This window comes from Kogia breviceps, chromosome 1 (assembly GCF_026419965.1).
Source record: "Kogia breviceps isolate mKogBre1 chromosome 1, mKogBre1 haplotype 1, whole genome shotgun sequence".
NCBI classification, from domain to species: domain Eukaryota; kingdom Metazoa; phylum Chordata; class Mammalia; order Artiodactyla; family Physeteridae; genus Kogia; species Kogia breviceps.
Genome location: NC_081310.1, coordinates 65,306,297 through 65,334,034, shown reverse-complemented (window position 1 = coordinate 65,334,034; position 27,738 = coordinate 65,306,297). Strand labels below are relative to the sequence as shown.

The following is a 27,738-nucleotide window of genomic DNA, read 5'->3' as shown; positions in this document are numbered from 1 at the left end:
GCCTGGCACCGCACGAGGAAGGCACTGGCCCGGACGCCGTGCCCACGGGCGGCCCAGGCGCCCCCGGTGCTCCCTGGGCCCGAGGGCGGGGCCCCTCGCCGGGCGGCCCCTCCCCGCCCCTCCCCCGGCCCTGGCCTCCCCAGCCCTGCTGGCCCTCCCGCGGGCGAAGCGGCACTCGGCACCGCGCGCGCCCGGACCAGCAGCCGCCAGCCGGGACCATGGGCTGCGACGTCCGCGTGTCAGGGCTGCTCCGCCGCAACCTGCAGCCCACGCTCACCTACTGGAGCGTCTTCTTCAGCTTCGGCCTGTGCATCGCCTTCCTGGGGCCCACGCTGCTGGACCTGCGCTGCCAGACGCACAGCTCACTGCCCCAGATCTCCTGGGTCTTCTTCTCGCAGCAGCTCTGCCTCCTGCTGGGCAGCGCCCTCGGGGGCGTCTTCAAGAGGACGTGAGTGCCCGGTCCGCGCACCCGAGCGCCGCAGCCCCCCGACCCTTCCGACCCTTCCTGCCACGCTCGTCTCTGCCCCCGCGGGGCTCGGGCCGCCGGTTGTCCCTGCCTTCTGGAAGGCAGCGACCACCCCTCCCCGCTGCGCTAGCCATGCCCAGCCTTAGCTGGAGGGTTGCCTCCCTCCCCCACCCCAGCTCTCCCTGCAAAACTCTCTCTGGAGACTGAAGGTGACTTCTGGATTGTTTATTTGCCTTGGCTCACGCCTGTGAGGGCATAGACTCAGCTCTCACCCCTCTTCTCCCACCCACACCCCGAGGGAGAGGGGTGAGGGAGTTTGCAGAGGTGGGAGGGTCGCTCTCTTGCACAGCAGACCTGAGGTTTGTCTGCAGCCCCTGCTGCCGGGGGTGGGGGTGGGGGGCGGAATTGGAAGTGAGGTGGAAGGAGAGGGAGTGTCACCTCAGGGGCTGTGCCCAGTGCTAGAGCTGGCTGCGGCCAGAAAGAGTGCCCTGGGGCGTGCTCCACTCAGATCCTCAGCTCCAGATCAGCTGACACAGGGTGTCCCTTCCCCTGGGCGGCCACTGGGCAGGTGGGTCCTGTGTGGTCCTGCTCCTGAGGGAGCCAGGGTTCCTGCATTGGCCCCTGGAGGTGGCACCCTTCTGCCTCTGAGACAAACAGGACCTTAGCACTTGGGTCCACGTAGGGGAGGCACAGGGTGACTCACCCATAGCTTAGTGAGGTGACACTCCAGCTCTGGTGCCAGGATCCCCCTCTGCTTTCCCCCACCCCCTGTTACTCCTCCCTGGCCTCTGCCTGGCATGGCCCCCAGAGATGCCCCTTTGGATACCATTGCAGAGCCTCAATCTCCCGGCTCAAATTCGACAGGGCCACCTCCACGGAGCCCTTTGGAAAGGCAGTAGGATTCACTCTCCTAGTGCAACTGGGAGAGGAGACCCAAGGCAGGGGCTAGATGACTTGCAAGTCAGAGGCTGCTGGAGGTTTCCCTAGTCCTGGCTTCTGGCTGGGTGGTTTCCTGGACTGCATGGACTCAAGCAAGCAGACGCCTGGGAACAAAACCACAGTTGAAGCCCCTGGGGAGCCATTCTGCGCCAAGGGCTCTGCCCTTTGGCTCACTGCTAGAGGTATCTGTGAGGTGGGTTTCCCCCTCCACCTCACTTCTGGAGCTGATGAAGAGGAGCATAGGTGTCTATACATATAGACCCCACATTAAGCCACCCAACTGACAAAGCATCAGTTAGGGAGTGATTATCCCCACTACCAAAATCCTCTTGTAAACTGAAGTGTCCTCTTGAGAAGCAAGTCTCCTTGTGTACAATAGTGTTTCTGTGGGTTTTGTTCAGGATTGCATGCATGGGGGACTCCGGAAATCTTAAGAAAAAGCTCCAGATCCTTTTTAATTCTGCCTAAAGGTTTAATTAGAAATCAGGGTATTTTTCTGGTTTTGTTTTTAAGTATTTCGACTTACAAAAGCTCCCTTACCTGGAACTTTTTAGGAACCTGTGTACTGCAAAGAACAGGAAAGGGAATGAGGGTCATTCTAAATGGCAGGTTGGCATGCCAGGCTTTGTGAAAACAGCAGAGATACACAACAAGCTGGGCCAGCTCTTCCTTACTTGCTGTGTGCCTCCCTCAGGGCTCCCTACTCAACGAGGGGCTCTGAACAGGCAGTGGAAAGGGTCTTGCCTCAGGAAACTGGCTCACAGAAAAGAATGATCAGGTAGCAATAATAACTAGCTTTATGGAGTGTTCAGGCTATGCCAGGCACTGTTCTTACTTAGTACCTCACTTGCATCAATTCATTTAACCTTCACAACAACCCTGTAGAGTAGTGCTATTATATCCATTTTGTGCATAAGGAAGCTGAAGCACAGGGAGGTTAAGAAACTTGCCCCAGGTCACACAGCTATTAAGCTAGTGAGGATATGAACCCGCACATTTGTGTCTAGAACAAGATACTTTGGAAATCCCTCTTGCTTTTTCATAAAAAAGCAAGCTGACTCGTAGTAGTCAGCTTCAACTCTGAAAGGTACAAGTTTACCCTATACTCACCAGGCAAAGGCATGGCATGAGTATCCCTGTGTGTACTCATGGGTGAGTATTCCTGAGCTGACACTCCTGGGAAGGAAACGATGGGCCTCTGGGGCTTCCTGCTGGGATCTGAGGGGTGGGTGTAGGGTGGAGTAGGGGGAGTAGTCCCATCAGTGGTTCAGGTTTAAATTCTGAACCTCAGTCCTCCCACCGCAAGACAAAATGTCTTAAAGAACCTTTTCCCTTGGTTAAGAGCAAAGTAGACTTCAGTGGAAATAGGGGGACATCACAGGGGTGGCCTGTGTGTAGATAGGAGTTATCACCCAGCTAGGGCTGGACAGCTCATCGCAATCCTCCATCCTGCAAAGCAAACAGAACCTCCACCGGCCCTGAAACCAGCCTCTAAAGCTTGATTCCTTGGGGATTCACCACAAGTTAAAATGCTAACACCACTGCTAGTGCTTTCAGCTTACGTGATTACTGTTGGTGCAGCTAGTCTGGTACTGCAAGAGGAGGGTTGATTTAACAAATTGGGACGGGAGGGCCAGCTGTTGTGCGGGAGTGGGGAGAATTGCGAGATGACACACCAGGGAGAGGAGATTCAGGGCAGCACTCTTTCTCTAGGGTTTCTGCTCAAGTCCTGCCTACTCCTTGGCCCAGACTGAGTTCCAGGTCTGAGTAGAGTTTCTGGATGCCTCCAAAGAGACATGCATTAGAGGGACTGGGTGTAGAGAGCCTTGATGTTAGAGTGGGAGCAGAGGAGGGCAGGAGCCCTCCACTCAGGATGGGACCAGCTCTCTCTCTCTCTTCTGACATTCACAGAGATCTTGAAGGAGGCCACCACATGCAGGCCAAGAGGGAGAAGGGTACAATTAGGGCTAGAAAAACCTGGACTAGACCTTCCTTAGAAAAATCTTGCTTATCGAGAGCAGGAAGCCTTTCAGAGAAAAGAAAAACCCAAAGCCACCTGGTTGGCAGGGTGTATAGATATGTGCTTTGTCAGATAGGAAAGAGGAGGGGTATTTAGGCAAAAGGTTAGGGTTTTGTTCCTGGTTTCATGGGGACCTGTTTAACCACCGTGGGCAGTTTGGGAGACCCCTTTATCTCAAAGGCATCAGGGCAGATAAATGGCTTTCAGAGTTTCCCCAACCTTTTCCTAGCCTCACCTGGGCCTCTCCTCTTTAAGAGCACACATGCTCTTAAAGGAAGGCTTGAGTTCTTCTCTTTGCTATATTAACTATCTCTTTCTCTACCTTTCTTTCTTTCTCAATTTCCTGCAGCCCTGCCTTCCCAATACCCACCTCTGACTCTCTCCTGCCCACTGCATGAAACCCAATCTCCATGCAATGTTCCCCAGGCCACTATCTGACCTACTTCCCCAGGATGCTGGCCCCCTGTGGTTCTGGGATCACAATACAAAAGCCAGTTCCCTTCTCTGAGCCAGACCCTGGTTAGTTTCCCATCTAGAAAGCCTCTGCCTCTCCTTCCAGCAGCTTGTCCACCTTTCAGCATGCAGCAAACGTGGGCTGAAGGTCTCCTAGGGGTCTGGCACCAGACATGGTTCTTGCTTAAAAATCCATCTCTACATGGGAGGTAGCATCTGACCCAGCAATTTCACTCCTAGGTATATTCCTCAAAGAACTGAAAACATGTCCACACAAAAACTTATACATAAATGTTCATAGCAGCATTATTCATAATAGCCAAAAAGTGGAAACAAACCAAATGTTCATCAACGGATGGATGGGCAAACAAAATGTGGTCTCTCCACACAATGGAATATTATTCAGCCATAAAAACGAATAAGTACTGACTCATGCTATAACATGGGTAAACCTTGACAATGTTATGCTAAGTGAAAGAAGCCAGCCACAAAAGACCACATACTGTTATGGTGTCATTTATGTGAAAGTTCAGAGTAGGAAAATCTATAGAAGTAGTAAGTAGAGTAGTTTCTTAGGGCTGAGGGTGGGGTGCAGAGAGGAATGGGGAGTGACTGCTAATGGGGAAGGGATTTCTCTTGGGGGTGATGTAAATGCTCTAAACTTAGATTGTGGTGATGAGTTCACAACTCTGAATATACTAAAAAAAAACCCCATTGAATTGTACACTTTGAATAGATTAATTTTATGGTATATAAATTAGATTTCATATTTTTAAATTTAAAAAAACCTCATCTCACCCTTTAATTCACTCATTTAACAAATATCTCTTGAGCCAGACCCTGTTTTGGGGGTGAATATGACACAGGTCCCTACTCTAATGGAGCTTACATTCTGGAGGATCATTTTAGTGAAATGAAGGAAATAAGGCAGGGTAAGGATGGAGAGTTACAGAGTTGGGGGTTACTTTAGCTCAGTGGTCAGGGAAGGCCTCTCTGAGCTGACCCCTGAATGACAGGAGAGAGCCATGCAAGCAAAGAACGTGGGGAGAGGTGTTCCAGGCAGACAGAGCTGCAAGTTTATCCAGTGTGTAAGGAGCACTCCCTGCGGGTCCAGCACCCATTGAGCCAGGGAACGTCGTCATGCAGGGGTGCTCCCCTGATCTAAGTCTAACAGGGATTCCCCCCAAAGACAGGCTTCCTTGCTTCTCCTTCTGGGTCCCCGCAGCCTTAACAATGGGTGTCAAACAAGCTGGAGTGTCAGTGTGGGGGGACCCAGTTAGAGGGGGACCTTTCCCCCTCCCCCTCCCTCAGTCTGTCACCCCTTCCCTCTCGCCCTGGCTTGCGCTGCAGTCTCCAGCCTGCCCTCACTCTCAGGGGGGCGTCCTGTCCCCTGGTTCCTGTCCCAGGCCCCGCTCCTCTCTTGGGAGACTGCTGGGCCCTTTTGGGGTGGAGGGGAGCTGGGGATGCCTCTGACCCCTCCTGGTTCTGCATTCTGCCCCTTTCCCTGGTCCTTCAAGGGAAGGAGATTATCCAGGGTGGACAGGGGGAATCCCTTGAGGTAAAAATGTGAGGAGAATGTGAGTGCCGCGCTGGGGTCGCTCACCCAGGTGGCATGGGGCTGGCCCTCAGCAGCATTCTGGGCAGTGGAGGGCTGGACAGCTGGCTGGCATCTTACTGTTTTGCTCAAGCCCTTCCCCTGCTTTGGAGCCTAGCAGCCCCTCCTCTTATCACAGAACCAGGAAGGCCAGAGCAGGCACCCATGGCTGGACAAGGTGATCACGTGCCCTCTGGATAAGGCAGAGCACCGGGGCTGACAGGTCCGCAGTATGCTCAAGGTTACACAGCCAGCTGGCGGGGCAGCCACCTGGCTCCCTGCTCTCCCTTGCCCGTTTGCGCCTTCCGTGTGGAGCCGTTAATAAGTAACCTGGACGTTTCTCAGGCTTCCTGAGGAAGGGTTCCCTAGACTGTCTTGGGGGAGTGGGGCCCTTCCTCTCATTGGCCTGAATTAACGTCAGAACCCAGGGCCAGGGGAGGGATGTTCCACGACACCACGCTGGCCTTTTCCTGGATTGGGAGTCAGAAACTGGGTCCCCACTCAGCATTACTCGCTCTCTTCCCTGGTCTGGGCCGGCTTCCTGATCTGTAAAATGGGGGGTAGGACTCTTTGGTCCTCGGTGCCACTCTGGCAGTCAGAGGTCCTGGCAGCAGGAATGGGCGGGGTGGGGGTGTCAGGCAGGAGCTGGCTCCAGTTCTCTGACCCTTTCTGCCCAGCGAGCCTACTTCTCTGGGCCTGATGGTGCTCTTTGGGGCAGCCCAGGGCCTGCAGGGATGGGGTAAGCTGCAGGTAGCCGGGAGGCAGCTTCCAGTGAGTGAGCACAGGAGGACCGACTGTAACATCTCAGTCCCTCTGCACGGCAGCCTCTCGAGGCAGTGCTTCATATCCCTGATTTATAGCGGAGCACCTGAGGCTCACCAGGGCTAAGTGTTAGTGGCTTGCCGTGAGCCGCCCGCTGGAAAGTGGCAGAGGTGGGCCTAGGACCAGTCTTCAGATGACAAATCCCACCACATCCGTGCTGCCAAAGCTGCGATATTATTATTCTATACTTTTCAATTACCCACTTTCCTGGAAGGGGCCATTGACCAAACCATTAAGTGACCAAGACAATTAGTGTATTTCAGTCTGGCTCTGAGATGTGTCTAGGATTCCTTTTTTCTTGACGACAGCATACCATTCTAAAGAAACTTGTTCAGACTGATTTTTGGAATGACCAGGCATAGCCCTGCTGAAACAATTGGGGAGGGTGGGCAGCCTGGGATCCAGACCCAGGGTTCGTTGTGGTACGGCTGTCCCCATTTACTGGGAACGGGTCTCCATCTCCCCCGCCCCCACACCTGCTCACCCCGCCCGATACCCCAGGAACGCAGCTGGCAGGCTGCAAGGTCAAACCACGGCTCTGGGGTGGGCAGGAGTCACAGGGAGGGACTTCCCAAGCCAGCCTCCCTCCAGCCTCTCCTTTCCTTCTGTTCTCTTTTTATACCTCCCTCCTGCCTGTCACTGGGCTTGGGAACGAAAGAGCCCCCTTTGGGCACCGAGTGTCCTTCTCTGGAATAACAAGGTGAGAGGGTACCAACTGGAGAGAGGAGAGGCCTGGACAGGGCTGCCCACTGGCCACCAGCCCTTCCCAAACCCCATCCCCGTCTCCTGAGCCTCCTGTTGTTCCAAGTCAGCACCTTCCTGGCAACTTGGCCCACTAGATTCTTTATCTCGTTACCTCTGGCTCTGGCTCTGGCTCTATCTCTGTGTCACCCCCATACTATCCCACGTCAGCCTCATAACAGTCTCTAGTCCTTTTCTCCAGGCTATGCTGTGTGGGGGTGATGAGACAAGCCTTTCTCAAGCATTCCCATTTCACTAGCAACATCCAGCAACCCTGGATCAAACACCTCAGGGCCAAACACAGTCCAGATGTGGGGTCCCACAATGAACAGGATACAGCAGATGCCTTGGGAAGCTTGCGACGGAGCCAGCAGTTATGCGGAAGCAGTTGGAGTTCCCGTAACACCAGCAGAGGGTCTGCTGGGGGGGCTCATGTTCTAGTGGCTACAGCTGTTTGCCATTGCTTCCTAAGACCAAGGCTCTGAAGAATCTGGCCTCATGCTCCCTGGCTGCTCCCCTCTCCAGCTTGGCTGGGTCTGTGGCCCAGCATCAGCCTTTTTACACACGCACACATGTGCACACTCCTCCATGGGAAAGCAGCATGGCATAGGGAACAGCAAGTCAGAAGCCCTGGGTTTGGGTCAAGGATCTGCCTTCTACTTTCTTAGCCCTTCTCAGCCTCAGTTTACTCGTGGGTCACACGAGGCACAATTGCAAGGTCTACCTCACAGCGTGATCACGTACACCAAATGTCTTGGACCCTGTAAACAAATGTTCGTTGTTTTCATGTACTGCTGGTTCTCCTTTTTTTTTTTTTTTGTGGTACGCGGGCCTCTCACTGTTGTGGCCTCTCCTGTTGCGGAGCACAGGCTCTGGACGTGCAAGCTCAGCGGCCATGGCTCACGGGCCCAGCCACTCCGCGGCACGTGGGATCTTCCTAGACTGAGGCACGAACCCATGTTCCCTGCATCGGCAGGCGGACTCTCAACCACTGCGCCACCAGGGAAGCCCTGGTTCTCCTTTCTTTTCCCACACCTTCCTACAGCTCCTGCCTGTCTCAGTTCACTGATCCCAGGTCCTGTGCCCTCAGGACTGTGCTACAGGACTGGTTAACCACTCTCATCCAGGTTTTTCAGGGCAATAATGATAATGTATTAATTCTTTAAGAGAGCATTTTTGTACTTGGGGTGTCAGTGCTTTACCGTGAAGTTGTGAGTGAGGTTGTGGCAGTGTCAGGCCCATGTAGCAGCTCAGTGGGGGGAACACTTGAGGGGGAGATGGGGACCCTCTTGCTATCCCTGAAGTCAGGCCACCCAGGAGGCTGCCTAGTCGATCTTGTGCAGGGAAAGGAAGGGGAGATAGAGAGCTATTCTGAGAGGCCTGTCGATTGTATCAGCCTGCAGAGGTGTGGGCATCACCTCTGTGCCAGTACCAATGAGACAGGCCACCAGGTAGCAGGAAGCAGAAACGCATGAAGCTTGGTGAGTGGCCCAGGCTGTCAGTGCTGGAGGCCTGAAGAGCAGGGATGCTTGGGGAGTGGGAAGGGGGTGCTGGGAGGGACCTGAACAGGCCTCTCCACAACACGACCCTCTTGTTCTCCTTCTAGTGGCCGGGGTGAAATGAGTCTCCCCTGCCCCCTCACACACAGCTCTGAGCTGGGAACAGACAGGGGTCATGATTGGTAATCTCCAATCAGCAGATCAGCCTGGAAACAAGAAAATGAGAAAATAAAGAACTGCTGCTACCAGCAGGGCCCTTCTGATAAAGGATTTCATCAAAGATGGGGCGAGATGAAAAGCTCTTCTCCAGGGTCCTCAACAACAGGGCCAGAGGCAAGAACCTCTGGGAAAAGACAGTCTGAGGGGTCTCTTGGGGCCTCCCCCTTTTCCACGGTGAGCTGGAAACTCAGGTCTTCTTGTCACAGAGATACCAACACTCCCACCTCCACCCCTCCAGGTCCGGAAGCCAGACGAAGGCACCTGGGGCTCTCCACCTTCTCATAATCGGAGACACTTTCCTCTACAGCCTCTCCCTTCCACAACCTGTTTGCCGCCCACTCTCCTTCCCCCCACATTAGCCTTTCAGACTGGCCCCAGAAAATACGAGGCTTCCTTCCTTTCTCCGACAGCCTGCTTACTGGGCGGAGTGTACCCGAAAGACCGGACAGAGCCTTAGGCCTCCACCCATGTGTTCACTCATCCATTCACTCACTCAGCCTGCTGCTGTGGGCTCCCCTGGGGGAAGGTCACCACTCAGACACCTCTCAGTGGGGCCTCCCTTCTGGACACTTGCCAGGCACAGAGTCCAACAGCTCTGCCCATAGAGGGGTCACCAATTTCCCCAAATACCTCGGCTGTGGGCTTTGGTTCAGGCAGCTCAGGCCTGGTGCCTGCAGAGGGCCTGGCGTGTTCCGTTCCTGTGTGGGGAGGGCACTGCAGCCCGGCTCAACAGCTTTCCCCGGCCCCCCTCCAGGCTCATGCATGTGGCATGGCTCCCTGGAGGCGCTCGAAGCCATTCCCCTCACACCTTCCGTGAGAGAGATGGAAATATCTTTGCATATAATTGTTTATAAACAATTTAAAGTTTAAGTAAATGATACAAAAGCACTTCTAAGTCCAAAAATAGCAGTTACGCTTTGTGAAGTGTCCATTACATAGTTCTCACAACCACCCTGTGTGGTGGGGATTGTTATCTGGACAGACTCAGACATCTTGCCCACGACGCATAGCTAACAAGTGACAGAGCTTCTGCCACAGCTCCCTTTGCCCTTGGACCAGAGGGTGGGGGAAGCGTCTCAGCTTCCCCGGGGGCCACCCAGGCAGTGGAGGACGGGGTGGGGGGGGTTTCCTTCGAAGGGCTCCGGCCCCCCTCCACTGACCGCACCCTCTGTTACTGCAGCCTGGCCCAGTCGCTATGGGCCCTCTTCACCTCTTCTCTGGCCATCTCCCTGGTGTTCGCCGCCATCCCCTTCTGCCGAGACGTGAAGGTGCTGGCCTCAGTCATGGCGCTGGCGGGCCTGGCCATGGGCTGCATCGACACCGTGGCCAACATGCAGCTGGTGAGGATCTACCAGAAGGACTCGGCGGTCTTCCTCCAGGTGAGCCCCCAGCGGGCGTGGGGCTGGGGGCGGGCAGGGCACAGGGGAGCTCCCTCAGTCCTCTCCCCCAGGTCAGGCATCTCCTCCCCGAGACCAGGACGGTGACCCAGAAAGAGTAGCAGGGCCAAGTTCAGTGTGACCGTTTCCAGCTGGACCCTACTGAGCCGTTATCTCTGGACTCATGTCTCTTCATCTCTAAAATGGAGTGATGATCCTGGCCTGCAGGTGGTCAGAGGAATCTAAGTGCTAATGAGAAAAGGTTCTTTGTAAGTTGGAAAGGGCGTGATGGAAGGACTTGGTGTTTTCTCTCATCTCGTCCTCTCTCTGTGTTTCTTCTTCCTTCCTTCTCCTCCCAGTTACCCAGGATTCCAGTCCAGCTCTTCCCTTTATTAAGCCCCCTTCCCTTTGGGGTGTTAACTGGTGGATGCTAACTTGGGAACAGCCCCCAGCTGGTGGTTAAGCTTTGGGAAAGAAGAGAGAGGGAGGGGTTGGCCACTGTCACCAAGTTATCCCAGGCAGGAAGGTGGTGACGGGAGCTTCACTCCTCACCTCTCTTGCCTCCCACCCTACTGCTCCCGGGCAGGGGTTCCCCAGATGGGACACGAGGTGGGGGGCAGGCAAAGCCTGAGCCATGCCTCCACCCACCCCGATTCTCTTCCCTTCCCAGGTTCTCCATTTCTTTGTGGGCTTTGGTGCACTGCTGAGCCCCCTTATCGCTGACCCCTTTCTGTCTGAGGCCAACTGCTTGCCTACCAATAGAACAGCCAACGCCACCTCCGGCAGCCACCTGCTCCATGCCTCCAGGGTCCTGGCCCACCACCATACTGGGGCCCAGCCTTGGTCCAACCAGACGCTCCCTGGACTGACCCCACAGGACGAGGCAGGGGCCCGCGTGTCCTACGCCTTCTGGATCATGGCCCTGATCAACGTGAGTGCCACTGGGGCAGGGCTGGGTGGGGACTAGTGGACAGTCACCCATACCAGTCCATACCAGCTCCCGGTACAGATTCTTCTGTTTCTGAGAAACGTACTGGGGCTGAGACATGCCTTCAGGAAGACAAGAAGAGGGGAGAACTGACCCCCGGGGATTCATCTGAACACAGCGGGTTGCAGGAGATCACCTCTAAGGTCCTTCAGTTATGACATCCTGGGATTGCGATTCTCAAGGGAGGTGAAACAGTGAGCAGGTTTAGTGCAATGAGATCAGGGTCAACTTGCAAGTCATCAGAGGTTCCCTGGGGAACCAGCTCTTTTCCTCCAAGGCCAGATGATGTAGACCCTGGGACAGAGCACTGCAGGACATACCAGGCTCTTCTCCAGGGTCCTCAATCACTGGTGGGGTTCTCCTGTGCCTGCTGTGAGGTGGGCCCCTGTGGAGGCTGGAGGATAGACAAGATGACCTCCAAGGGACCCTGCCTGCCAAGGCTGCCCTGGTGGGAGCAGAGCCGGGAGACCACATCACTGTGTCTGGGTCAGATACCAAGGCCCTCTGCACCCCAGCTCTCATCCTCCCCGCTAAGTCAGGACTGACTCTGGTCTCTGGCTGGAAACCTCCTCTGGTGCCCTGCGGCCCAAGTTAGCCCAGGCTGGGGCCAGAGGGAGACGTGGGACACACTCCCCGCCAGCTTCCCTCCAGCTTGGGAAGAATGGTTGTGAACACCAGGAACACGCACTGGGGTGGGGAGCATTCCAGGTGACCATCCACCTGGCTATGAGATGGAGGTGCCACATTTGTCACCCCAACTCGGAGTCTGTCTTTGCTCTAGGCAGACTTGTTACCTAGCCCTCCAGAGGCAGGCAGGCTGGGCCTCAGAGTGATGCTATCCACGTAGCATTGAAAGAGGCCTTTGAGGGCACCCAGTCCCACTTAAACAGCAGGGCAGGCGTGTCATACCATCACTGGCTCAAGGGCCTGATAAGGGGCTAGGAAGAGACTTGGCCAGGCTGGAACCCTGACCCCCAGCACAAGCCCCTACCAGCTGCCCTATAGTCACTGCTCATTTTCCCTTCTCTTTTGTAACTTTCCCTGTACCAGATTCTTCACTGGCGGCTCTGAAAAACATACCCCTCTCCCTCTGCTCCTTTTCCTTTCTGCCCATGCCCGTCATTGTCTTGGAAACAATGCAGCTTTGGGCCTGTGCCCTCCACAGGGGACCTACGAAGGCAAAGAGCACTGTCAGTACAATGTCAAGGCTGAGACTCTGGGACCAGGAAGCCGGACGGTCCAGCCAGCTTAAGCCTGAGGTCTGTTTTCTCTTGCCCCATGAGGTGCAGACTGGAGGCACTTTGTTTGCTGCAGGATTTCCGGACTTTTTCCATTGGTTTGTATCTGAAGATAAACAGCCCACCCCCGAAGAGAATGGGCTGTGCATGCATGTGGGCAAACACTTTCACAGAGGCCAGCCCACCTGGCATTCTCTGACTTTTAAGGTAGAGCCTACCTTCCCTGAATGGGCTTCTTATAAAGACCCGGTGTGTTCCTGCCAGTCAGCCAATCCTCTGTGAAGTCCTTCCTACCACCACCCACCTCCCTGGAAAGCCTAACCTGCGTGAGCACACCTCTCTTACAGCTGTTTCCCCTTGGCCTTCCCCCAGGCATTCTGCTACCACAGGCCTCTTCGTGGGTTTCCTGTTTCTCGGGTCAGACTGGAGGGAGGGCTTCACCTCCCCCATCAGACCCAGGCCTCCTCCATTCAGACCAGATTTATGGCGCTAATGCTGCTGGGGTGTGTCTGACTTATTTATAAGTGGAGGGAGGCTCACAAGGTGCCCACAGGGAGGTGTCAGCACAGGGGTGGCATTCAGGTGACTTGGGAGAATGTCTATGCGAGCCAGCCTGCCTCCAGGCGACGGGGAGGCTTCCCCAGAGCAGCACTAGGTAGGCGCTGGCAGCCCCCTGATGTCCGTCTGCCAGGCTAGCTTCGCCTGCGAGCCCAGAGGAGCCCATTAGTCCCTGGGACACTTCCGCAGTTCCCTGGGCTTCCTCTCTTTCTGAAGCAAAAGGCGCTGGGATGAAGTTGCAGCAGGAAGGGCAGAGGTTAGACTTGATGAAGAGCTTCCTGGCAGCGAGGGTGTTTAGACACAGGCAAGGCACCTGAGGGAGGTGGTGAAGGCTTCTCCAGGCAACCTCAGGAGCAGGAGACATTTCCCATTACCCTGGGGAGTTCATAAAACTGAAGCGGCTTAACATAAATATCAGTGAACATGACACTGGGCTCTGCATGTGTGTTGCTCACAGCATGCATTTTTCAATCCAAAGGAGGCCCTGTCTCTGTTTTCCCTGAGGATAGCCTCTGTACCTTCATGAGGTATAACATCACCCAGAACAGCCCCTGACATGGAGATCGCACTGGTCAGAATCAGGTTGCCCAGGCGCCAGTCTAGAGCTGCCTCAAGTCAGCTGTGTGACCGGCATTAACGCTCGCAGGTCTCTTCCAGTTGTAACAGGTTTTGACTAAGTAACAACTTTGAGCCTCAGTTGCCCCACCTGGAAAATGGGGTTAATGAGTTCGCCCCAGCACGTTTTACAGAACTGTGATGAACAAAAGCCAAACTTCTTTGTAAAGCATCACGTGCTCTACCAGCATGAATGAGTGTGAGGGGCCCTGCTCCAGCCCCGCTCAGGACAAGGATGTTAGAAAGGAGTTTCTCTCTAGCACCTCCTGTGCCAGCAGAGGCCCAGTGTGAGTCCAAGCTTTGCATGTGACAAGTACCTGTCTTTTCAGGGAAATGACTGTGGTTAAAGTCGGGCGGCAATTACACCAAGCCTGCCCAGGGGTCAAGGCACCTGGCTGCATTTCCCAGGTGGGCACCCTGGGAAAAGAGCTGTCTTCTCCCAGGACTGTGCAGACATTTGCCACACAGCCACGTGGAGGTGTTTGTGGCAGGCCAGGCATGGGAAATGGGGACCCTAATGGGAACAGGGCTCTCCTGACCCTCTGCCCACCCCCAGCTCCCGGTGCCAATGGCTGTGCTGTATCTGCTGTCCAAAGAGCGGCTGCTGACCTGCTGCCCTCAGAGGAGGCCCCTACTCCTGTCTGCAGATGAGCTCACCCTGGAGACGCAGCCTCCTGAGAAGGATGACACTTCCTCGCTGCCCCCTAAGTTTCACCCAGGTGGGGGCTCTAATGAACTCTCAGGCTCATGGCCCCATACCAAGGCTTCCCTGGTAAGCCCTCCCACCCAGGGGGAGAATGTAGGTCACAGGTGAGAATGGTTGGGGAAGAACCCTTGGCACTGCTGGTCTCGGGAGGCAGGAGATGGAACAAACTGGCCAAGAGAATGAGGAAGGCAGACTTCTGGCTCCAGCCTGCATTCTACCTAACCCCTTCTGTGTGACCCTGGGCGAGTTACCTGACCTCTCTGAGCCTTGCTTCCAACAGCACTGTGAGATGGACAGGGGCTGTTCCTAATAGACAGTTGGAAGCTGGAGAAGGTGGGAGGCAGTAAGTGGTCTCCCCTCTGCCAGGGCTCTCCTGACTGCCGGCCACTGTCCCTGGGTGCGCAGAGGAAGGGAGCAGGAGCTGAGACCTGTCCCTGCTCTTCTCGTATCTCATCCAGGGCATGAGGACCTGTTCAGCTGCTGCCAGAGGAAGAGCTTCAAAGGAGTCCCTTCTTCTTTCTTCGCCATCCACATCACAGCCGCCCTGGTCCTGTTCATGACCGACGGCTTGACGGTGAGCCTGCCCTCAGACGGTGTCCCTTATTGGGCACCGCCTTGCGCCCCCTGAGCTTCAAGTCTGGAGATGGTAAGAGAAAGGAGGAACGTCAAGGTTTCCTAGAGACCTCACCTGTACTACAGTGGGCCCCAAAATTTAAACCAAGCACAAGTCCCAGGGGAGAGTCTCTCCAGAATTGAATACAGCCCCTTGGACCTGTGGTCTCCTGTCTCATTCAGTTGTTTTTATTTTCATTAACTCTGTGGATAGGGGCCTCCGGTTTGTTACGGAGTGTAGGCGCCCCACACTTTTTAAAGGGGCAGTGCCCTATTCCCCCGGGTAGAGATCATGCCATATAAACTCTAGGGCACTCTGCTTCCTGGAATACATTAGAAGCCTGGGCTTCTCAAGCCACGTGGTAAACAAACTACAGGCAGGATCTGGGCCCAGCTATTCAGTCCACTAGTGGCCTCTGTTACTCTGTTTAGTGCCTTTTTCCAGAAATCTCTAAGGATTAGGACAGTTTTGAATGGCTGGTTGATTAACTGGTTGCCATATGAGGGGCTCTCCAAAGAAAAAGCCCTAAAAACCTAGATGACCTGGTGGAAAGTACTCGTGACAGTACTGGTTGACTTCCAACTCTCAGTGTGACCTTGGGCAATTCCCTTCCCTCTACCCTCTCATCTGTAAAATGAGATGCCTATACGCACCTGTTTTTCAGCTTCATCACCCTTCCTTCAACAAAAAACCTTCTGTGGAATCCTCATAAATAAGGCATGTAGTGGAACTCTGCTCTGGTTGAAGGGGGGAGCAGAGCCTGCATGACCAGACCCCTCGGGACTCCCGTGGGGACCCAGAGACACCTTCCTGGATCCCCTAGCTCCTGCAGGCACCGTCCGTAAGCTGCGGTGCCCAGGTTCCACTCTCAGCTCAGGCCTGTGTGTGCCGCGTGGTCTCGGCTCCAAGCCCACCCTTAAGCCTCTAGCAGCAGGACCGGTCCCTGCCAGCCCACACCACACCTGCCCCAGCGAGGCCTCCTCTGCGGGGGTACGCTACAGTTGTGCTCAGCTTGACCTGTCTCCCCACAGGGGGCATACTCCGCCTTTGTGTACAGCTATGCAGTAGAGAAACCGCTGTCTGTGGGACACAAGGTGGCCGGTTACCTCCCCAGCCTCTTCTGGGGCTTCATCACTCTGGGTCGGCTCATCTCCATTCCCATCTCCTCAAGAGTGAAGCCATCTACCATGGTTTTCGTCAATGTGGTAAGTGGCTTCCTTTCACTTTTTGGAGACCCAGAAGAACCATTCACTCCTGGCCCTAGCACTGCCCCAGGACATTTGCTCGGAACTGGACTCTGGCAGCAGGTGAGAAATGTAGCAGTAGAGGGAGGAGAGGAGAGGAGAGAGATGCTGGTGGGGAAGGGATGGAAATCCAAGGGGTGGAGCCTATTCGTGCGATCTTGGAAAAGTCCTTTCCCCTCTGTGGCCCTCTGATTTTGTACCTATTGAAGAAAGGGGCTGTAGGAGACGATTAGTGTTGTGTCTGGAGCAGATCCCAGCTGACAGCCTGCAAGGAGTAGAGAGAAGCAGGTGCTGGCTTTGATCCTCCCTTGTTCACCTTGGTGTCCAGCTGGTCAGAGCCCTATGGCCAGTGGAGGCCAGGGATCCCTTGGCCTTCAGAATCACCATCTCTGGGCTGGGGCCTGGGAATTTACATCTTGCAGCTCTCCCAGATGATTTTTAAGTAGCCAGACTGGCATGTAGGATGGCCTTCAAGCAACTGGTCTGCTCCGGAGGCAGGAGGTCTGGGCCTGAGAAGTGGGTTAAGACTTTTGCCCTCATGTGTGTCCATGCCACCATCTATGACAAAGAGATCCAGATTACAGATTCCTGTAAGGTTGTCTAGCCCAACCTCCGACCAGGGATTGAATCACCTCTGTAATATCCCTTCCAAGGGGTCCACAGTCTGTCTAAACACCCCCGAGTGACTGGAAACTCACCACCTTTCCAGTAAGTCCAGTCCACTGTTGGAAAGTACTTCCTTGAGTTGAGTTTCTAGTGGAGAGAAGGTTGGGAAATAATGTAGAGGCTACAGAGGTCAAAGATCATGAGCCCCAAGAAAGGCCCTTGGATTTGGCCTTGTGCTGGTTGATGATTTTCAAGAAAGAAATTTCTGTTCAATGTAGATGGGAGGTGGGGGGAGGGGGGTAGAAGCCAAACTCAGGAGGTTGAGGGTGGGAATTCCCTGGCAGTGCAGTGGTTAGGACTCCGTGATTCTACTGCAGGGGGCACGGGTTTGATCCCTGGTGGGTTCGATCCCTGGTGGCCTGGGAACTAGGATCCCGCAAGCCACACAGTGGAAGCCAAAAAAAAAAAAAAAAAAAAGAGGTTGAGGGTAAGAAGGAAGTGGAGGTGTGAGAATTGCAAATATGTCTGTGAAGGGAGTCTTGTTTGACAGGAGTCAGGTAGTATGAGCGTGTTTGTAGGCAGAGGAGAAAGGCAGGAAGCCTGTAACGAGGAGGCCTGTGAGGATAGCATGTCAGAGAGTAAGTGAATAAAGAAGGCCAGGGGAGAGGGAACAGGGTCAAATGACAGAGGCGAAGGAAGTGCTAAGCTTAGTAGTAAGAGGGCCCCTGTTCTGTGGAGCTGGGGTGATGGTGACGTGATGCAGGCAGAAAGACTCCTAAGGTCCGTGAGGTGGAGAAGAGTGAGGGTACAGGGGCTGCTGGTGGCCAGACTCTCTAGCACACGGGGCCAGCCACTTAGAGAGAAGACAGTGGGTATGACTCTGGGTTGGTGAGAAAAGGAAGTCTGAAGCCTCCACATGAGTTAGGCACTGAAGATAAACTCACCCGGGGTGCTGGTTTTTAAAAAGGAAAATCAGATTTCTGGGTCCAGCTCAGACTTGGTGAATCAGAATGTCCAGGGGAGGGGGCTAGCAATCTATATATTCAACAAACACTCTAGGGGGCTCGTGTCATCAAGCAAGTTTGGGAAAACACTATCCTAGAGCAAGTGATTCCCAAATACATTAGACCCACTGGAGGTGCTTTTGGAATATACAGATTCCTGGGCCCCTACCCCAGAGATTCTGATTCGGGGAGCAGGGGGAAGTGTGGAGGGGAACCTGGGTGTCTGAATTGTTTTAAAGCTTTTCAGGTACTTTTCGTGGGCAGCCTGTCGGGACCACAGCTGAACAGCCCTGAGCAAGCTCCCAGATGCTGTAGCTGCCATGTCTCGAATTCACTGCAACTTCTTCCCAGATTCCGCTCATTTTAAAATTAAGGGTCACTCTGCTCTTGATGTTCTCCTGGATCTCAACAACCACTTACTGGTTAATGAGTACACACGTGGGGGGGGGGGCGCTGCGGGGGAACTGCTGCGGTGCCGAGTTCTATAAGATGAGGTCTCTCTGCCTTTGAGGAGCTTACAGTTGGTTAGGGAAGAAGATGGGCAGGGGAGAGGGAGCGTGTGTGTCCCGGTGCAGAGGTGAGGATGAGGGGCCGGTAGGGAGGTGAGAAGCAGGCTGACAGCCAGTCTGCGCCACCGACTGAGGAGGGGGCCACGCCGAGTGGGAGAGAGTTGGTTGGCAGAGTTGCTAATTCGCCCTTGGCATCCTCAGTCTTCTGTTATGCAGGCTAACTTAAGATTGAGTTAGGTGTTTTTAAAACTTCCCAAGTCTAGAGATTTTTCCGGACGACTCTTCAAGGCTTTGTTTATAAGGTCGGAGCGGAGTAGGAGCTAAGCGTTTCTAAGGCATGCGCGGTAGGCTGTTTGCGAGATGTCTGGCTGGGCTCCCCTCCCCCCTTTCTCCTATTCTCAAGGTTTCCTTGGCCGACACCCACTGGGGAAGGTGCAGTTCCCACATATTCCACAGGGGGGCGCACGGGTCACACAGCGCTGCCCCTGCGGCCGGAGAGCAACTTTTCAAGTCTGCAGACGGACTGCTGGTTTTCCTTTCTCCATGACCACCCAGCTTTTCCCCAATTTCTCATCGCCTCCGTCTCCGCCGTGACAGGTCGGCGTGGTGGTGACGTTCCTGGTGCTTCTTGTTTTCTCCTACAACGTCGTCTTCCTGTTCGTGGGAACAGCCAGTCTGGGCCTGTTCCTCAGCAGCACCTTTCCCAGCATGCTGGCCTACACTGAGGACATCCTGCAGTACAAAGGTGAGCCCGCATGCCCAAGAGCGGAGAGGCACTCCCTCGGGCCGGGCGCTGCTTCCTCCCCGCAAGCCCCTCTTCCTGGGGTCTTCCAGCTGCAAGGTCCCTGCCCCACCTCCGCACAGAAGTAAAGGCTCCCCTCCTGACTCTGGGGGCAACAGGCTTGTTCTGGCCCACGTGCCCCCCATCCCCATTCAACGTTATACCGTATCATGTGATTTCAGACCACAGAGAAACAGTAAGCATCTCTTTCCCATTTTCTTTTTCCCCGTAGCGGTGTCTACAGACCCACAGCTGGCATCTTGTGTAACACCCATGTGCTGGAAAGAACAAGTTCAAAGAAAAGCAAAGTTGCACAGGAAAAATTATAGCATAGGAAAGGGGTTTTATAACTTATCAGTAAAAGGACCTCTGTGTTTTGTTGTTCTTGTGGATGTTGTTTGAAACAGGAATAGAACAATGACTCCGCACCTGATTCAGGGCTGTGCCTAGCTTCCTTGATGTCGGAAACCTCTGACTCCCTCAACTAGTCTCCTTCCCTTTCCGTAGCCTCCCAAGGGCGTATAGCAAAGATCTTTCTTAAAAAAAATAAGTTAATTTAAAAAATTATGTTTTGGACATTTTACGTTACCCTCAGAAGTAATCAGAGGTGCCCTAGAGTGTTGGAAAACCAGCACTAAAGATGAGTGATTTCTCTAGAGCAGGAGTGGGGGCCGTTGGTGTGGGGGGGTTGCAGGGGGCTCCAGGCAGGGTCAGAGCAATGAGAGCTACATCCTGCTCATCCGCTGAGTTGATCCGGAGACCTGGGTCCTTGAAATCAAAGGATAAACCCCAAACTTCAAACGAGTAAAGGCAGTAATAACGTAATGTTGATATCACCTGTCACGAGTATATCCCACAGAGGTTGAAGTGATTAACAAATGTTAAAGTTTAATAAGAAGAAGAATGTTATGTTGGTTGGTTCTGCTGCAAATGATCACTCAAATCCGTCCTCTTCTCTTTTCACCATCCCTGCCTTAGTTCAACCACTTAACCTGTTTGGAATAGTTAAGGGTGCCCAGCTTTTCGTAATTTCTAATCACTCCCATCCCTGCCTTGGCAGGTCTTGGCTTGTCTCCTGGCCTTCAGATTTGCCTCCATCAGTGGTTCTCACTGCTGGTTCCACATTAAAATCACCTGGAGCCTTTGTAACAAAGCCCAATGCCTGGGCTTCATCTCCACGAAGTCTGATGTAACTGGTCCAGAGCTGCTGAGTGATGGTAACGTGTAGCCAGGGTGAGGAACACTTACTGGGCTGCCCTCTACACGGCTGCAGAGGGATTGCTTGGAAACACAGAGCTGCTAACAGCCCTCACATCTTCTGTGGAGCGCTTTTCCTTTCTCCAGCCTTCTCCCTCCCTGCTTCCCCTCAGAGCCCACCATCTAGCCATGTTGAATTACTTGCTGTTCCCTGATGGCACAAAACCCATTCTGTATCTCCACACTCTGGCACAAAGTGAACCCTCTGCCTGGAATGCCCTCTCTCTTCTGTCCCACCCTCTCATCTGCCTACTCAAGTCCCTCCCCTTCCACCCCCTCTGGGAAGCTTCTCTGACCCCACTGGGAAGGTGTGCCCCCCTCCTTTGTACCTGCCTCTCGTGTTTGTCCCACCTCAACGCTTTTCTGCCTATGTTATCTGCGTCCTCTCCTTGACAACACGCTCCCTGAATGCACCAGCAAGGGCCAAGGGCGAGAGCACGGGCTTTGAGGTCGTCAGCAGATCTGAAGGTCAGTCCTGTCTCCACACCTTCTGGCTTTGTGACCTTGTGCAGCTCAGTTTCCTCCCCCTTTCTGAGCCTCAGTTTTCTTACGTGCACAATTGGGATGCAAGTACCTTCCTGTGAAGATTGTTTTGTGCACCAGAGGAAATGTAAAGCTCTTGACTTAGCAGCGTAACTGGCTCACAGGTGCTCAGTATATATGTTAACTCTAATTATTCATCTGAGTACCCTCAGTGTTTAGCACAGTACCTGATACACAGCAGGTACTAAAAGGTTTTGGAATGTATGAGTGGAACAGACTGTGGGTACTGCTGACCAGTGTTGAATCTAGAGATAGCTTCATGGAGGGGAGGGAACATGAACTGCCCCAGGGTTTGGAAAGTCGGAGGAAAAAGGAAAGGCATTCTGGGGAAGGACGAGGTGGGGGGCAGTGAACAGGGTGAGAGCAAAGGCACAGAGACAGGTATAAATGTAAGTGAGGAACTTGAGGGACAGAGGAGACAATGGTGATCTCTGATTCAAAAAACACTAAGTGTCTACCGTACGTTGGCCACTGTGCTAATATTAAGCAGTGATAATATGCCACTGAACTAAAATTCAAGGCACATCCTCTCTCATGGGCTTCCAGCCTGTAGAGGGAGGCTGCCTGGTACACAGGCAGGAGGTGGGTGAGGCTCATGAGACTAGAGTGCAGGGGGCTGGGGGAGCACAGAGGAGGAGGAGCTAATCCAGGTTCAAGGACGGGGGCTGGGGGGAGAAGATTATGATGGAAATCTTAACTTAAAAGATGAACAAGAGTTTTCCAGACAAAGAGGAAGAGGAGGGATGTTCAGGAGGGGGTGAAGGCACGTATGAGAAGCTGGCGGTGAGAGTGTGTTCAGGGTCAGGAAACGGAAGAGAGTTTCTCCTGACTGGAGCATAGATTGTGAGCAGGTACTGGGACAGTCTGAGCTCTCAGCGGGGGCAGGTTATAGAGCGCCCTGCAAACCACATTAAAGCATTTGGACCTGATCCTGAGGGCAGCGTTGAAGGGTTTAAGTGGAGAGCTGGCCAGCGCTCTGCTGAGCACTCACGTGTCTTGCGTCACTTAGCCACACAGCAACCCCGCGAAAGAGGTGTTGTCATTCATGCCCATTTTACCGAAGGAAACCAGGGCCTAGAGAATGGGAGGGACTTGCCTAAGGTCCCATGGCTAGTAGGTGATGTAGTGGGCTTGGAACCCAAGTCTGACTCTGAAGCTTGGGCTCCGAAGGTCTGTGCCATGTTGCCGGATTGACCAGAGGTATGGCTGGTCAGCACGATGCCAGGGCAGTGAGGACACTAGCCTGCCTAGCAGAGGAGATCAGGAAATCTTTCTGGAAAGGTAGTTGGCGTTCAGATTGGGAAGGGCCCTGAATGCCAGGCTAAGCAACTTGGAATTTACTCTGGAGACAATCGTGAGCAATTGAAGGTTTCAGAACAAGGAAGGGATATAATGACAAGTAGGACCTAAGCAAAGTTAAGAGCTAAAGTCTGAGAAATCTCAGGGATCCAAAGTAGTCCCCTTAGGCAGCTGTACCACTTTCCAGAGGCTTCCCGGAAACAACCTGGATTATGCCAGCAGACTTCCGTCTCCTTAACTTGCTATTACTAAGCCAGATCCTTCTCTTTTGGTTAGGCTGTGCGACCACAGTGCTGGTAACAGGGGCAGGCGTTGGTGAGATGGCCCTCCAGATGCTGGTTGGTTCGGTATGTGGGGAAACTCGGGGTGGGGGGAGTAATCAGGGAGCGCTCCTCCAGGCAGGGGAGAAGATGTGGCCAGCCCCCCTCTGAACCTAGGCCCTCCCTTCCCTGAGCCTCCCACACAGCAAGCGGGAGCCCCACTCTGTCTCTGTCACCTGTTTCCGTTTCCGAGCCACCCTTGAAAGCTGAGCCTCCAAATGTGGGACCTGGAGATGTAAAGGGATGCTAGGTATTGTCCAAAGCAAACACAAGCCATGTCTGGGAGCAGGGCCAGAGGGCCCCGTGGGAATGTTTAGCTCTCAGAGCCTGGGATGGGTTTGGGCTGCAGGCAGAGTTCCTTTCCACCCCTCTCAATCCATCACTCCCTGCCCCACCTCACCTCGCCTCGCCTCTGGCCACCCTACAAAGGGCCCAGCTTTCCTGCCCAACTCCTGCCCTGATCAAGGGCCAACTCACCCAGTTCTCTTCAAACATATCCACGGTTTCATCTGTTCATCAGGAAAAAAAAAATCCACCTACTTTTTATGGAAGACTGTAACGAAGATATTGTTATGCTTCTTTTTACAAAGGAGGATACTGAAACTCAGAGAAATTAAGCAACTTGCCTTCAGTCACACCTGTAATAACCAACAGAGATGATGTCCATACTTATGTCTTTCAGTCTCCAAAATCCCTCTAATCACTACTCAATTCTCCTTCCCTTTTCTTTTGTCCTGCTGCAAAGGAGGAAGAGATACATCTTACGCTACCCTCTGCATTGAAATAACGTGGTGTCATTTGCTTCAGTGTAATCTAGTGCAGGGAAGAAGGGGTTCAGAGGGGTACAGAGGAAACATACTAATTACTAAAGTTGGTGATGGGTCCATGGGAATTCCATATGCCACTTGAGTATATGTTTTAAATTTTCCGTAATAAAAGATATATATATATATATATATATATACACACATATATATCATAATAAAAGGATATGTATATATCTCTCTCTCTCCTCTGCAGAGTTCTGGTCAGGGCTTGAGGGTATAGAAACACCTAATATGATTGGAGTTTTAAGGAAGATATGGAGATTTTTCAAAGGTACCAGGACACAGAGCTGAAAGGGACTGCAGGGGTCACTGGGTCCAACCTCTGCCGTACAGCAGGATTTCTGCCACCTCCAGAAACATAACCTTGAAACAAGGCCAAGATGTCCCTCCTACCAGTGTTTCTGTCTATTGGCATCATGGGCCAGAACTTGACTGAAAAACCTGCTGAGGCCCAAGAAGGCTGCTTCCTCCAATACATCTTTATGTGAGGTTTTGATGGCCTGTTTCTCTGTGTTTCCCCCTTTGGCAGATATTCCAGGCTCGGGGCAGCTATAGTTTCCTGGTCTGTGGCGTGATCTTTGGTGGCTTGGCTTTTACCTTCTATATCTTGCTCCTGTTTTTCCACAGGATGCACCCTGGACTCTCATCAGGTAAGGAAAGAATCTGTTTCTACACAAGAGGAGGAAAACAGAGCAGGGGGGCACGTGAGAGATGCTGTGGATCTTAGCACGCCACAAATGATGTTCTGTTCCAAGTAAAATGCAAGGAAATGTTTATTTTTCTACAGCTTCCTTTCCCCCTCTTCCTGCTTTGCCCTGCGATTGTCTGTGCTGGGCTCTCAGGGCAAGAGGGAACGGGATAGGCTGACTCATGGTTTCTCCATCGGGAGAGGGGCATGGTCTGTGAACTGGCTTCCTGCATCCCACCAGACCAGGGGACCATGGGCCAAGAATCGCATTCCGGCCTGTGCTGAGCACTGAGAGGCAGAGCTTGCCTCCTTGGCTGGAACTCGGCCCAGCAGCCTAATTGGCCATTTCTTTGCAGTTTGGGACTTGACTCGAGTCCAAATCTCTTTTTCAAAAAGAAGTCCTTCGGGCCAAGTGGCAAAGAAAAGCTCCTTCAGGGCAGAGACACCTCCTAAGAATAGTCTCGCTCCTGTAGACCCCAGGCAGGGGGAGTCCCAAAGCTGTTTTCATAACCCTGAGCCCTCACCTGCCTTTCCGCCCAGATCTCTCAAAGTCCCAGCAACTGAACCAGCTGTGCACATAGCCAGTTCTTAAGAGAAGGTGCCCAGGCAGAACCCTTATCCTCTTCATAGAAAGTAAAATACCAATCACAAAAAGACTGAAGGGTCAGGCATCCATGGTCCTGTCTCTCAGTAGGTGGACGTACACTCCTTTTAAACATCAGTGTGAGCCCCCCAGTCAGCATACACTACATCCTTGTGCCTGAGGTGGCAGGTACCAGAGTTGTTCAGTCCAGCACTCGGCACAGGGCCTTCAGTTAGGCCACCGTTCAAGAAAGCTCTGACGAATATCCAATGAGTAAGACTTAATGAGTTCCCTGTTCACCGGAGACAAAAAAAAAAAAAAAAAAAGCAACATATACCCCAAGCCCTAGACACTAGTCTCAGCAAACTGCCTCCACCGACTAGTCTGCCAGAACTAGTAGGTCTGACTTTCCACTTGGCTCCCTAATGTGAGCGAGCCATTGAATGGCAGAGAAACAAAAAGCTCTCAGGATGAATAAGGGCTAGTTAATCAGAACTGCTGGGCTTCCCTGGTGGCGCAGTGGTTGAGAGTCTGCCTGCCGATGCAGGAGACGCGGGTTCGTGCCCCGGTCCGGGAAGATCCCACATGCCTCGGAGCGGCTTGGCCCGTGAGCCATGGCCGCTGGGCCCGCGAGCCATGGCTGCTGGGCCTGCGCGTCCGGAGCCTGTGCTCCGCAACGGGAGAGGCCGCGGCAGTGAGAGGCCCGCGTACCGCAAAAAAAAAAAAAAAAAAAAAAAAAATCAGAACTGCTCAAACATGCTACCTGTTTTTTCTCTTGTAGTTCCTACCCAGGACAAAGCACTTGGAATGGAAAGCCTGGAGTGCTACCAGAGGTAAAACTAGATGAAGGGGGCTGCCGAAGACTTCCGGCCTCTTGAGTACCAGCTCAGGTCAAAGGGCTGAAGAAAGCTGGGGTGGCAGCGGAGGCAACCTCTTGACGCCTTGGTTCCGATCTTCACTAATACTTGGTTGGGTAGAAGAAATTAAATTGAGTTCTGGTACCTGGGTCCTCCCTGGGCAAATCATTAGATGTTTACCTGGCTATTCAAGTTTCTCTCCTCTTCCCTGGCTCAGACTTTTGGTAAGAGCGGGCTAGGATACCCAGCTGGGAAGGAAGAAGACAGCTAGATGCTTCACTCCACTGGCCGCCTCCTTCAGGGACCACACCCTGGGTTTGAAGATCACTCTTGGTTGAAGTTTGAAAAAATAAGTTGAAATTATAAAGAGCAATGATCATTGCTGTATGTAGATAGACTTTAAATTAAGCAAAACAGACCCCAAGTTATTCCCTGGCATGCTCAAAGGATTTATGTGCTTTTACTTATTACAGTCCAGAGGCCCTCCAACTCCTGCTGCTGTCAGTAGTTCGTCTGTAATCTAAAACATCAAAAGGAAAAGTTGAATCTTGCTACCTTTGGGGCACTTCAGTGATATGCTGGGCTAGCTCATACCAGCTTATAAAAGCCAATTGTTAAGTTTTCATTTTGAAAGCTGGTTGTTAAACCCAGCCATTATTTAAAATTAAATTAGAGAAACTTATTACCTTTGTTTTTAATGTAATTTAACTCTAACTAGTCAAAACTCATCACTTCCTAACTTTTTTATACCTATGCTCTTGAAGTTATTTATTGTGCCTGCAGGGTAGAAATATATAAAGGTATGCTTCTGTGTGTGTCTTTCCAACTCCACTTTCAGTGATAACATGTTAGTGGCTTGAGATCAGCCATGGTGGGAGTATTTACGCCACAGAAATTGGCAAAAGCTACAAATCATGGCTTTATTGTCCCCTTGGAGAGCCATTTGATAAACATTTACCAGCATACCACTGCTAATCATCAATGCTAATTGGTCCAGAAGTTGTCTGGGAGAATGGGATAGAGTTTCTGCTTTTCTTACTGACACTGAATGGCTTATAAAAGGTATAGAAACAGCGTTAAGACTTTCTCAAAAGTATCTAATTTAAATTTTACATCTTCTATAGGGAAAAAAACTCTTTATATCACGTCAGAATTTTCTTTAACATAAAGCTGGACGACTGACCAGTTCGAGCTGTGCAGTATACTGAAAGCAGTGTCTGTCAAGGAGTATCAGCTCCTGTCCAGATAAAATCCTGTAGTAATACAGAGACAGAATGCAAACTCAGCAGCTTGGAGCGGTTAAGAGTGCTGAGACTTCTGTAAGTAGTGAAATGGCTATTACAGTGGCTGTTTGTGTGTTAGTTTACCAGCGCTTTCTCTGTGTAAATACAAATGTACATGTATAAATATAAAATACCATGGTTCTCAATAACCTGTCCAAGTGGAGCAGTTCACATGCCCCACACCAAAGGCTTATCCTGGAACCATCGGCATTGTCATGTTAGCCAGCTCCATCTGTCATCAACATGGTGTCACAGTGAGAATCTGGCTATAGAGAGAGAGACCTGGTTCAAGCCCTGGCCTCACCCTGTAGCTATGTGGCCCTGAGCAGATCACTGAGGCTCTTCCATCCTTGCTTTTTTGTATCTGTAAAGTGACATTTCTAAAAGAAGCTTACCCTACCTCAAAGGAATTCTGAAAGAATTAAGTGAATTTGTGTAATTTTCATATGCCTGACATAGAAATTCGCTGAATAACTGTTAGCAATTTTTATTTTTAACACCTCCTTATTAGCAGCTTAGAAACTGTTCGTATGTTTGGTACATATTTATTGTAAATCAAACAGATCCAAATTCTTTTGAAAGCTGGTGGTCTAGGGGTATCGTTTTAACTATGTCTGTAAATACTTAAAAGTATTAGATGGCAGCCAGACTTACTTGTGTAATCTAACCAGAGTGAGTGACTGACCTGGGGAAAAAGAAAGCAGCTATATTTTTCTTGTGGTTTTTTTCAAGAAAACATCCTTTTTATACAGATTTAGAAAGAAGAATCAGTAGCTGTACCTAAGGTGATCATGATTAATTTGTGAATATAGAGAACAAGATTGAAACAAATCTGAGTACCTTTCCTAAAATAAAATATTTTAAATTTAATAAGCGTGTTGTCCATTATGAAGGACAATTGATCCTTTTATAAAAGCTCAGAAACAAATGACCAAATGTTCCCCAAAGACAGGTCTCTCTCATAGGTTCCCATGGCTGATATTTTAGAAGAAACAAACCTCTCCGAGGGAGGACTGAGAACCACTGTTCCCTCTTACATATGATCAGAATAAGGGGAAGCAGGTAGGTTCTATACCACACTTCAATATCA

General features: G+C 52.3%; 1 protein-coding gene across 1 annotated transcript; it reads left to right on the top strand.

The window, feature by feature from the left end:
- Nucleotides 1-27,521, top strand: MFSD4A (major facilitator superfamily domain containing 4A). Its single transcript, XM_059061312.2, has 10 exons — nt 1-448; nt 9,934-10,132; nt 10,800-11,060; nt 14,085-14,247; nt 14,693-14,808; nt 15,879-16,052; nt 18,808-18,955; nt 22,367-22,437; nt 23,767-23,887; nt 25,290-27,521. The coding sequence occupies exons 1-10, from the start codon at nt 219-221 to the stop codon at nt 25,343-25,345; spliced, it is 1,539 nt and encodes a 512-aa protein (XP_058917295.1). The 5' UTR covers nt 1-218; the 3' UTR covers nt 25,346-27,521.
- Nucleotides 27,522-27,738: the final 217 nt, after the last annotated feature.

Bases quoted from the DNA above. Each gene is read 5' to 3' on its own strand.
- MFSD4A (XM_059061312.2), top strand. From the start codon at position 219: ATGGGCTGCGACGTCCGCGTGTCAGGGCTGCTCCGCCGCAACCTGCAG. The intron at 14,809-15,878 runs GTGAGCCTGCCC...GTCTCCCCACAG, and splicing joins TCATGACCGACGGCTTGACG to GGGGCATACTCCGCCTTTGT. The intron at 22,438-23,766 runs GTATGTGGGGAA...CCCCTTTGGCAG, and splicing joins TCCAGATGCTGGTTGGTTCG to ATATTCCAGGCTCGGGGCAG.